The sequence below is a fragment of the Ceratina calcarata genome, unplaced genomic scaffold, assembly GCF_001652005.2.
Source record: "Ceratina calcarata isolate Rehan_Ccalc_2016 unplaced genomic scaffold, ASM165200v1 scaffold86.2, whole genome shotgun sequence".
In the NCBI taxonomy this organism is placed as follows: domain Eukaryota; kingdom Metazoa; phylum Arthropoda; class Insecta; order Hymenoptera; family Apidae; genus Ceratina; species Ceratina calcarata.
Genome location: NW_017179946.1, coordinates 165,603 through 177,074, shown reverse-complemented (window position 1 = coordinate 177,074; position 11,472 = coordinate 165,603). Strand labels below are relative to the sequence as shown.

At 45.5% G+C, this 11,472-nt stretch overlaps 1 protein-coding gene across 1 annotated transcript in view; it reads left to right on the top strand.

The window, feature by feature from the left end:
- LOC108631251 (vacuolar protein sorting-associated protein 13C) overlaps positions 1–11,394 on the top strand; it is a 14,774-nt gene extending 3,380 nt beyond the window's left edge. The window contains exons 8-40 of the mRNA XM_018035049.2: positions 200–421; positions 477–589; positions 661–869; positions 944–1,110; positions 1,181–1,298; positions 1,358–1,654; positions 1,754–1,886; positions 1,958–2,188; positions 2,256–2,395; positions 2,452–2,549; positions 2,616–2,815; positions 2,874–3,053; positions 3,114–3,473; positions 3,579–3,959; positions 4,032–4,198; positions 4,270–4,531; positions 4,611–4,671; positions 4,836–7,165; positions 7,240–7,452; positions 7,512–7,988; positions 8,110–8,379; positions 8,438–8,788; positions 8,877–9,056; positions 9,114–9,248; positions 9,315–9,466; positions 9,532–9,700; positions 9,770–9,960; positions 10,019–10,205; positions 10,282–10,419; positions 10,479–10,720; positions 10,778–10,990; positions 11,060–11,186; positions 11,254–11,394. Coding sequence (XP_017890538.1) covers positions 200–421; positions 477–589; positions 661–869; positions 944–1,110; positions 1,181–1,298; positions 1,358–1,654; positions 1,754–1,886; positions 1,958–2,188; positions 2,256–2,395; positions 2,452–2,549; positions 2,616–2,815; positions 2,874–3,053; positions 3,114–3,473; positions 3,579–3,959; positions 4,032–4,198; positions 4,270–4,531; positions 4,611–4,671; positions 4,836–7,165; positions 7,240–7,452; positions 7,512–7,988; positions 8,110–8,379; positions 8,438–8,788; positions 8,877–9,056; positions 9,114–9,248; positions 9,315–9,466; positions 9,532–9,700; positions 9,770–9,960; positions 10,019–10,205; positions 10,282–10,419; positions 10,479–10,720; positions 10,778–10,990; positions 11,060–11,186; positions 11,254–11,394 — 8,855 coding nt within the window. The remainder of the gene's footprint in view (positions 1–199; positions 422–476; positions 590–660; positions 870–943; positions 1,111–1,180; positions 1,299–1,357; positions 1,655–1,753; positions 1,887–1,957; positions 2,189–2,255; positions 2,396–2,451; positions 2,550–2,615; positions 2,816–2,873; positions 3,054–3,113; positions 3,474–3,578; positions 3,960–4,031; positions 4,199–4,269; positions 4,532–4,610; positions 4,672–4,835; positions 7,166–7,239; positions 7,453–7,511; positions 7,989–8,109; positions 8,380–8,437; positions 8,789–8,876; positions 9,057–9,113; positions 9,249–9,314; positions 9,467–9,531; positions 9,701–9,769; positions 9,961–10,018; positions 10,206–10,281; positions 10,420–10,478; positions 10,721–10,777; positions 10,991–11,059; positions 11,187–11,253) is intronic.
- Positions 11,395–11,472: the final 78 nt, after the last annotated feature.

The following is an 11,472-nucleotide window of genomic DNA, read 5'->3' as shown; positions in this document are numbered from 1 at the left end:
AAAACGAAAATTTCGTAAAATCTGAAGGGGGTACCCCTTGGAAAAATCTCGGAAAAATCGAAAATTTTTTTTTGTTGTTTATTATTAGCAATATTCCTCCGAAGTGTGATTTCTTTTTAAAAAATGCGTTTCTAAAGTGCATAAACTTTTGGGATTGACTGTATAGCCAATACATCCTTAATTCCTCCTCCCGTTTCAGATTACAAATTTAACTTCACGTTGGCCAACTGTTGCTTGAGTCTGATAAGCAACGAGAGGGAAATCCTCGTCGTGACTATAACGCAGCTGTTGACGAGCATCGAAGCACGTCCCGCTTTGTCCGCTTTCAAAGCTTCCACGCGCGCCGAGAGTTTCGTGATCGAGGGCGTCTCTAATGAAGGAGACCTAGTGCCCTTGCTCACCGTCGACAATATTCTGACAGGTATCAATTATCGCGTATCGGTATTAAACAGCCGATATTTAATGACTTCTTACAGGAAACGTGTCGACCAACTTTCTGGCGATAGATTTTGAGAAGAACGGAGAGAACGCGGATCCGACGTTCGACGTCTCGATAAAACTGGAAGCAGTCGAAGTCACGTACTATCATGTAATAAATTTCATTAGGAAACGTATCATTTAATTGACTAGCCAGTAAAAACATTGTTATTCATTGTCCAGCATGCGGTCGTCGAGATCATTCGATTCTTCAAGCTAAACGATTCGAACATGCAGACGACGGTCTTGTGGGCGTACAGATTGTGCGAATACGCGAGGAGGAACTTGCTTACTTTGATGGACAGCATCGTGTCTCAGACACTTCGGATCAGTTTCAAGATTGACATCAAGGGACCGTACATCGTGTTCCCTGAATACGGATCGGTGCAGAAGTGCGTACGACAGGGAAACGATCGTAACGTTTCGTTGAGCATCGAGCGGTGTAAATAACACGTACGGATTTTAGAGGCGGACACGTTCTCGTCGTGGATTTTGGTAACGTGAGTTTGTCTAACGAACTTCAGGCGACGAACCTTCAACTAGAGGATGCGACGCTCATGGAACTGGAGGAGTTACTCTACGACAGGATACACATAGTGTTCTCCGGGGCGCAGATACTGTTCTGTCATTCAGGTTTCACTCGATCTCCATCAATTTCTATTACTAGTCTCGTATAATCGTGTAATTGTGATTTATTGTGCAGGAGATGATTGGAGAGCGGCTAGGAAACGAAAGGATTCCGAATATCACTTTCTTCCAAAGATACATGCGAACACGACTGTTTCTTATAGCATCAAACCGGAGTATTACCAGTTGCCAAGGTACTCCGCGAATGTTTCATCGTATACAATTGTACATACCGCGTTTACTCTGTTTACAGGACGAAAGTGAACGTTTCCATATCGAGCGTAAAGTTCAATCTATCGGAGAACAAGATACGATTGATCGTACACTTTCTGAATCTGTTGCTTTTGGTGTACCAAGAGAACTTGAACAAATACGAGGATGATTCGAAGGTGCATGTCGTTCAGAAAAATTCGAACAAGATACTGACATCGCTGAAACAACTTAAGAACGTGCAACGCAGCGTATGTCTCTCGTCGGTCGACACCGTACAAAATAAATTCACGCACGTGACCAAGGAACTTCTGACGAACCACGTGCAGAAATTAGATAGGTAACGAAGTGAGACTAAGCAGTTCAAAGAGCTCGTGGCACGTCGTCCGAGTTCTATGATGGTAGAACGAGTACACCGCGTTTCGGTTGTCTTTTTTAGGAGCGTCGTATCGTCAGAAGTCAGCGAGGAAGACTTGGAATTACTGTCGAAGACTATAAACTTGTCTGGGTTCGATGACAATGTGTCCCCGTGCAACCACATCAATATCTTGCTGAGATTCGCCATCGGAGAGGTACTTGTACTCCCTACCAAACGATGTTTCTACTTTATGTTCGATAACAGAGATTCTTCGATTAAATTCAGCTATCGGTTCATCTGGGAGTTATAAATGACGGACGGGAGGAACCGTACTTGAATTTAAGATTGCACGCGTTGTACCTTGAGACCGCGATAATGCAGTATGGGCCAGCCGTACAGTTCGGAATGGGATCTATACTCTTGGTGGACAAAACGAACGCCGGGGTAACCGGATCCTATCTGGAATTGATATCCACCGAAGAACCTCACGAAGTTCTCGTTGTATCCTACCGTAAGGTACTTTGCGAACGAATAAAAGCCGTCCCTCGTTTACTCAGCCCCTCTACGACTCTTTCTTTCTCAGGTGAAATCGAACTGTCCCGACTTTAAATCCCACTTCAAAAGTATCGAACGATCCCTCGTTATAAATCTACTGAACATCAACGTGAACCTCCACAGACCAGCGTTGATAAAAATACGAGAGTATTGGCACGGTTTGATCAAGTAAGCGTCTCCAAATTTTAACGTCGACTTTGGGAGACTGACGATTTATTTTTCAGTATTTTCGAGGATAACAATCTGTTCAATTTTGTGGAGAACGTGTGTCGCAGCATCGCGCAATGGAGAACGAAAGAGGAGGACCCGCCTATTCCACCTGGTAGAGAATAACCAAGTCTTCTCTACTCTTTATTAATCGTCTTCGTAACGTTCTGTCCTTTTTTAGGAGCTATTAAATTAAATTACTCCGCTCGGCTGAGCGCTCTGATCGTCAGATTCTGCGATAAGGACATGGATCTGATGGAGATTCAGATCCAGGGCCTTGAAAACGATTGCATTTACACTGCCAATGAAAGAATGGTGTTGCGCGGACACCTCAGGCATCTGTCGATAGAAGATCTGAACGAAGAAACGCTCTATTCGAAAGTAAGTCACACCGTTTCGATCGAAGCTTCCGACTTAATCTTATATCTCTGTTCGACAGCTTTTGGTCACGGAAGAGGACAAGGTGTTCGATTTAAAATACGTCAGACACACGCCGAGGTTGTACACTTGCTCGGACATCGACACCAAACTGGACGACGTCATGTCGGACGGAACGTTTAAACTCTCCATCGGCAGAATCAACTGCGTGGTTGTCTGCAAAATACTTTACGATTTGAAGGTACTAGATTCTCGAGTACTGTCACGCGAACGCTTCGAATTCGAATCTCCCTTTTTCCAGTACTTTCTAACGCCCTTCACGTCCACCTACTGCTTACGGCTGGAAAATTACGTGATCAAAAAACTGATTGGCGGAATCGAGGAGTTCAAGAAAAGCGGTACGAAGCTGCACATCTTCATTGACATTCAAGGCCCCGTGTTTCTTCTGCCACAACGCAAAGACGTACCGAGCCTTCTAGTACTGAACACAGGCGTTCTGTCGGTCGAGAATTTCTTCAAGAAGGTCGATCAGCCTGTTCAAAGTATCAAGCTACCGGGGAACGACGCGAATCAGATGATAATCGATAATATCCTGATCAAGTTGAAGAATATGACCGTGTCCAGGGCGATTATGACGCTCAGCCAAGACTTGGAAATTCAAGTAAGACTCAGTGTCTCTCTGCGTTTATAATGTGTACAAGCGCGCCGAATTTTTAACTTCTCATGCGTTTCTCGCGGTCGTACATACTTGAGTTTCAATCGGCAGGAACCGATCATCGAACCGGTGCACGTTCATTTCGACATTAAGAGAAGGACGGAGTACCGCAGCGCGATGGAACTCGAGACGTACGGCTTGTTCAACGTTCAAGGCTCGGTGGACTTTGTGTACGTGAATCTGAGCCAACGAGACCTGAAGTCTAGCATACTGGTATGGAAGGACAACGTCTCGAAGATCATACGGTTCAAGGAGATGTGCAGCGCCGAGAAGTCTGCGATGGAAGCAGAGCTGAAGAAGATCGATCAGGATAACGCGATGGTTAAAAAGTTGGAGGACTTCCTCACGCACAACGAGAATTCCATTTGCGAGATCAACACGAAATTGAGTTTAGACGGGCTGCAGTTGAATCTGTTTTTAGATTCCGAGGAGGTGATCATCCGTCATTAATAAGTATTCACGATTTAATTATATTACACCAGGATGGTTTTTGTGTTTAATCAGGTACTGAGCTCGCCTGTTCGCGACCTCAATCACGGTTTATGTAGACTAACGTTCGGCGAGTTGATTAACACGTACGCATTCTACAACGACAGGACCCTCAAGATGAAGCTCTCTCTTCAAAGCTGCGTTCTACAGGACACCCGGAAAGATTCTCAAGGCATAAAGAAGTACATTTCTATAGTTAATTCGGAGATTTCCTTCAGAACGCATTTTGATATCGACAAATCTTCGATTCAAGGATTATTCAATCACCGGCGAGGCAAATAGGTACCGAATTCGAGTCCTGTGTGTCCGTTTCGATGTCACCTATCGTGGACGTTACGTACAATCGTGCACCGACCGGCGAACGATGCCTCGACGCGCTCGTTCAAGAAGTACGGATCAATCTATCCGTCCCGTTCGTGACCCACCTCGCTAGATACGTCATAGACTCTTTCCCTGGCGATCAGGTGGAAGAGGGAATCGTTAATCACGGATACGAGAACAACAATTCCGCGACAGTGAGTTGTCGTAAATCTAATTAAGTGTCCAGCGAATCGATCTAGGTGAAGATTAATCGCTTCTCGCTTTTGCATCAAGAGCAAGGATATACCAGAAAGAAACAAAATAAAGTACGCACAATATTTCAAAGAGGAACCAGGTATTTATACGCGCTCGTTCCAGCTTCTTCGAACATTTAATGGAAGAATCTGTCAGGCAGGTGCATATGAAACGTGATTTCACATTTCGTATGCGCCGATCCAACGTTTAATAATCATCGAGATTATATAAATGTATATTTTAAAGTATACTTTTTGAATTCAGACACCTCGGTATCCGTGAGGATACAAAAGCCAGAGATCCTGTTCTTCGGTGACCCGAAGGTGACCAACGCGCACGTGATTCTGCTCGAGACGGAAGTGTCGATCGAGAGCAGCAGGCACAGTTGTTCCTCGTCGATCGTTTGCACGCTCACGGACGTGAGAGTGAAGTCGAGGAAACAAGGGAATTACTCTGCGCAGTGCGCCACTCCCTACTGGCTGCTGTGCCCGTGCGACATCGAGATCTGCAGGAAGAGAGAGGCGCCAGAGTTCGTCGACAATTACACCGTCGCCGTGAACAAACTCGACGTACACCTGTCCGCGGAGATCGTGCACACGTTCATCAGCATAGCGGACAAAGCGACGAGCTTTGTGGACACGGTTAGCGCGAAACCGGAGGACCGGTTCGCGAATCAAGAATACAACATACACACGAATCTATGGACGCCTAAGAAGATATCGAATGTACCTTATAAGAAATTGAACGACGACGACTCGCACTTGATCTACGAGTGGAACGACCGGGTGGTCACTGTCACCTTGAAACCCTTGGTGCTCTGCGTACTGTTAGAAATCGAGTACTCGATGGAGAGGCTGCCGGTCGTAAAAATCGACAGCGTGATCACAGCTTCTATAAACGATTGGCTGAACGATTTCAATCTCGAGTCGAACTTGAAGCTTCACGCTTCGTGTTACAACACGGATTACAACAAGTGGGAACCTGTGGTCGACCTCTGCTCGGACGACGACGCGACTTACAGACCGTGGGAGTTGTCGGTGAAAATGCGTCACGGCGAGGCGTTCATGGTGAACTCGAACTGGACCAACTCCTACCAACATGTAAAGCAGGACGCGTTGAAAGCTAAGAAGAAGAGTTTCAGAAGCACCGATCAGGACGTGACGGACATGGTGTTCATAACTCCGGATCATTTGACCGTGTCGAAGGCGAACGATACCGAGTTGTACTCGACGTACGAAGAGGATTCCGATACCGATGACGAAGAGGGTCAGAAGAAACTGGCAAGGACGTCCAATTACTTGTTCAGCAACACCAGCAGCGGTGACGAAGACAGCGATAGCGACGATTCGAGCACGAACGAGGACGAGGGATTGGAATTGACTCCCGAATGCAACGTCGACTCGTTCGGCCCTCTTGGACGCGAGTCGATCAAATCAAACGACGTCGCGGTGTACATCGTCGTCGTCGCGGAGGACAAATTCAATCTGGTGATCACACCAAATTTGATCACCGTGATCGATATTTTTCTAAACGCTTTCCAACGCGCGACCAGTGGTATACCGACGGTTCCTCCTAACACGAAGAAATTGAACTTGCACAACAACATCGGCCACGAAAGTCGGATAGAGCTTCTCGTCCCGGAGAACGAGATCAACAAGAACATCAACCGAGTGATCGCTAGTCAGGATTATCACGATGTCAGCCCACCGGGGAGCGTGTGCAGCAGCCCCGAGGCGGAGGCACACTCTCCTCCCACGAGCCCGTTCAATAACGAATTGATAGATCTGCCTAATCCCGAGACGGTCTTGCAAACGGCGTCGATCGAGGAAATATTTGAGGAGGATTCTCCCATTAGCATATACAAGTCGATCACCGGCGAGGTGTTGCATATAATCTTTAACGGATTCGAAGATGTATTGGTGTATTGTCCCAAGAAACAGGGCTGCAATCTGATTCCCCTCAGGCCGATCAGGCACGAGGTTCGCTATCATTTGGTCATAGAAGCGACTATCAACAACTACTTGCATCGAACGATCACGGTACGATCGCCATTGCAATTTCGCAACGAGACGTCGTACGCGTTGGGACTCTACTACAAGAAGTCGTTACTGGAGAAGCTAGGGCTGACGTGTGTCGGAGCGACGACGAACCCTTTCGACGACAACATACGGATGACGATCATCGAACCCGATTCGACTTACAGCGTACCCTTGTACATAGCGTACCACTTCCCAGTTTATATACTCCCCGCTTACTTGGAGAACTACCAAGTGAGCGAGGAGGGTGTCTTCTGGAAGGAACTCAGCGGATCGTTGAACGTGGTAAAGGACATTTGCTGCAAGACGAAGGAAAACGGGAACTCGGTGTTCTGCGTAAAGGTGTCCTGCAACGAAGTCCCGGTCACCGCGAGACCGAGCTGCCAAGTGCCCAACTACTTGATCACCATCTACTCGCCAATGATCTTCAACAATCAGTTACCGTTCGTCATAGACGTTCACATACCTATCATCAATTACGAGGTGAAGATCGAGCCGGGGGAAAAGATAAACATGCATTCGTTGAACTGCAACAACGATGTTCAATTCGTCTTTAAAGTAACTACACGTATTATAGTTTTGCTAACTCGTAACTAGACTGGATTTTTATGTGAAACGTCGTTCTCCTTTAGATTCAAAATTATCTGGGAGCGTATTGGACGGGCACGGCGAAATTGAACACGAATTTAGAAAGGAAATTCGTTTTGATGAACGCGGACAGCGAGTCGGAATCAACCAAGACTTTCTTGCTCTGCATAGAACTGTGCAAAACGAGGACCTGGCACGTTGTCATCCAGTCGCAATACTGGATGATGAACAAGTCTGGTTTACCGTTGTACATTCAGGTAATTGTAAGCGCAACGTTGTAACGTGACGTAATTAAAAATTGAATAATTTGATGCAGGAATGTCATTCGCACGTGGTCAACGAGATCCCCGAGGAAGAGCTGATGGTATTCTCTCAGAAGAACAACAAGAAGAGTATGGTCAGATTGAGGGCTCACCAATCCGAGTGGTCGTTACCGTTCGGACTAGAAGGGATCACCTCCATGTCTCTGATCGTGTGTAAAGACGTGGAGCGTGGAAGGAAGTACAGAATTCTAACGGAGATCGAAAGCTCCCGGTTGTCCCCTAATTTCACCAAGATAATCACGTTCCTTCCCTACTTCTACATCAATAACAAAACCAAGAAGACTCTAAGATTCATGGAGGAGAACGATCAGGCAGATCTGTGGAACGATTTGCTACCCGGACAGAACATGCCGTTTTGGCCGGTCACGGAGTCCATGAAGATGAGGATAAAGTGGAGGAACAGTCAATTAGTATCGCAGCATTTTAGTGTCGTACAATCGGGGAAGACTGTGTTGAGGATGGACAACGGGGTAAGCGGTTTCAGTTATTGAACGAGTATCCTCAAGCTGACAGCGGATTTTATTTTATACAAATCCGCGGTTTACCCAATGGATATGAAAGAATTGTAATAATTGACATTGGGGTTCACAGTCGGCGATTACCGTCGAGATCAAAGGCGGTACCAATTCTCCTTACTGTGTCACGTTCCAAAAGTACACCGCCGGTGACATACCAGTGAGGATAGACAATTTCTGCGACGACTTGTTCTTAAAAGTCAGCCAACAGAACTTGGGCCAAGTGGCGCTCGTAAATCCGTTCCAGAGCCTGTTGTACACCTGGGACGATCCCACTAAGTCCAGAGAACTCGTCTGGAACGTGTACAACAATAAGAGATCCGGTTACAGCGCCAGATTTCAAAAGGTGAAACGGTTTGTAGAGAAATCCAATTGTGCGTGCTGATTAACTTTTTTATTTTAAGGATGGATACGGGCAGGAAGTGGTGCCTCTCGTGATCGTCGACAAGTGCAACGGCTCGACCAGCAACTCCGTAAAATCTCAGAGTAGTAAATCGACATGGCTGGAAAGCAAATCCGGAAGTTTCAGCAGCGATAATAATAACTGCGACGAGGAGGTGAAATCGCCGGTGTCAAAGAACGGACAGACCGATGAAAAAACGATCGTCTATTGGGTCAGCTACATGGAAGGAAATCAGAGGATTTTACTGTTCACTCAGCAGGAGACGGTGTTCTTAAAAGCGAAGAGCATCGTCGACCCTGAGCCCAGCAAAAGGGAGATATTTCTATCGCTTGCTGGTATCGGAGTCAGTGTTGTGAGTACACTATAATAAATGGACTGCAACACTCGCAAGGGTCTGGTACGACTTGACACCATGTGCCAATGTTTTTTTCTTGTCGCAGGTAACGAGATCGAACGAGGTTTCGAAAGAGCTGGTGTACGCCAACGTGACAGACTCGGCGGCCCACTGGGAATTGTATTTCGATAGGAAATGGAAGAGTTTATCTTTAGAGTTGAGCGTGTGGATAGAAAGCAAATATGTAAATTGTTGTAAGAAGGCGCAGTTAGAGAACTTTATCGATGTGAGTGTTAAAAGTTCTCAACGATTTATCGAGAAACTATATATAGGATATTTTCAGGTTGATCTCGTGAAAATGCACATGACCAAACCATTCTTTGGGAAACTCAGGAGAACCTATTCACCGGGCATTTGGTTGCACTACAGACAATCCATGTCGTTGACTCATCTCCAGGGATACGTTCACAGAATTCAGGTGGATATTTTAAGAAGTTCGATCAATGATGGACAGAACGACGAGAACTGACCGAGTTTGTTTCAGCTGGATAATCAAATTCGTAATACCACGTTCCCTGTGATTCTGCACTCGAATTTGCAGAAGAGCATGATCAACTACGCGGGCAATCGTAAATTGAAACACTGTATAGAATTCGCTTGCCTGAAGCAGAGGAAATTGAATTACGACGTTTACAAGTGAGCGCTTATCATTCTACAATAATAAAATGCGCGCAGTGTGACGCGACCATAATTTTCTGCAGGGGCGTTTGCGTCATAGTCAGAGAATTCGACCTGAATTTGCAAGAAGGATTCCTGTTGTCCCTGATCGACTTGATCCCGAAGAAACCGGAAACTAAATATTCTATCGCCGCGAAGCTGAGGAAAGATGTCTCCAACGTCCATCTCTTGCCTTCGAACAAGAACAACAACGTACGTAAGATCTCCCTGTTTTCTCTGTGCCGACAGTTACGTTGAAATTCATGATAATGTCGATTACAGAACGTCAGAAGAAAGAGTGTAATAGAACATATGTATATTTCTCCGATCCTAATACGCTTAATACTGTTGGCCGATACAGAGAGACCTAATATTTATAATATCGGCGATATGGCCGATTATAAGAATGTTGTTCGATTTATTTTTGAATACTCCGAGAAGGGTGGTGGCTCTGAGAAACACGCGGACTTCAGGTAATCAGGATCAGTGAACGAGTGAACGAACTCTATTAATTTCTTTCTCATTTTCTAGACTTCCATGCTATCAGAAAAATTTTGTCACCATCGACAGCGACGAGCTTCTACTGGACTTGTCACGATCGTACGTGGCTCAAACCATGCAACAGTTTCACGTTCTAATTCGTTCCACGACAGTGCTCGGTAATCAATGCGGCTATAACTTTAAATCACCCGGTGATTACTTCTACGAGTCTAACACGGTGAGGGAGACACACGTACCGATAGTAAACGGTCCCGATTGAAAGCAAGAATTCGAGCCAAAGACACATTTTACAGTTGATCCTGTGCGGAGATGAGATAGCGGAAAAATTAAGTTATGAAGTGGCGTGTCAATTGGGCTACGCGACTTTGGATACCGCGCAAACGTCGGCCCTCAACTTCGACGTTGAACCTCACCTGGTGGTTCAACCTAAGGTACGCAACCGAAAATGCGGTCCGCTGGAAAAGACATCATTCGACGACTATCGTTTCAGGTGAAAGAACCGTGCTTTCAAAATAAAGACGTTCCTCCGTCGAACCTCTCGATCCGTACCTCATTTTCTACGGAGATCGAGCTGGAAACGTGCAGCTTAGTGACTGCGTTCGTTAGTAGTGTCCATCAAGAAGAGTTGAAATATTTCTTCAAAACTTTAGGAAAGAAAACCTCGATATTTTTTAATACCGAAAGTTCCTCCTCAAGAACGTACTCGAAAGTGATACCGGATATTATAAAAAGGTACGGAGACGTTCAGGAATCTAGTCGAACCGAGTTCATTTGTTTTACGCATTTCAGGGCACAAGAAATAGGTCATAAGTTCGTGTCGCGGATACGTTTACCGCGGTACATCAATCCGTACAAGGGAGTGGAAATATTTTGCGTGCATAAATCAAAAGGGATGCATCTATTGAGTATGATAAACAAGAACCCTGGGATAGAGACCGACACGTACTGGGCGCATACTACTCTGTCCAACGACGGGAAGCACATAGCCCTCGTCTCATTGCAGTAAGTAGTACCGACTGACGTTACACCTGTTAATAAAATCATCCGTTTCTACTTATGAATCGATCACAGGCGACTGTATTTCATCGAGAAAGGTTGCACGTGGGGATCGTTGAACGTTAAGTGGACTTTGGAGACGCATCAATTACTGTCACCGCCGACGGTGGCCAACAATAAACTGATACTGCACGTGAACAAGGTAACACACAAGATAAAATGTACAACTCATTAGAAGAATAATTAACGGTGAATTGTTGAACTTACAGAACGAAGACACCTCATCGCCCGTGGTGGATTGGTACCTGGAGAGCGACGCGACGGACATTCTGGAGTGGCTGTGCCAGAAAATAAATATAGCGATGATCTTGAACATGGAGAACAGTATATGTTCAAAGCAAGTTGTATAAGTGGTATCCAAACTATAAAAAGAAAAAAGATATGATTGTATAATATTTAAGATAGTCAGGCACAATAAATTCTCTGAC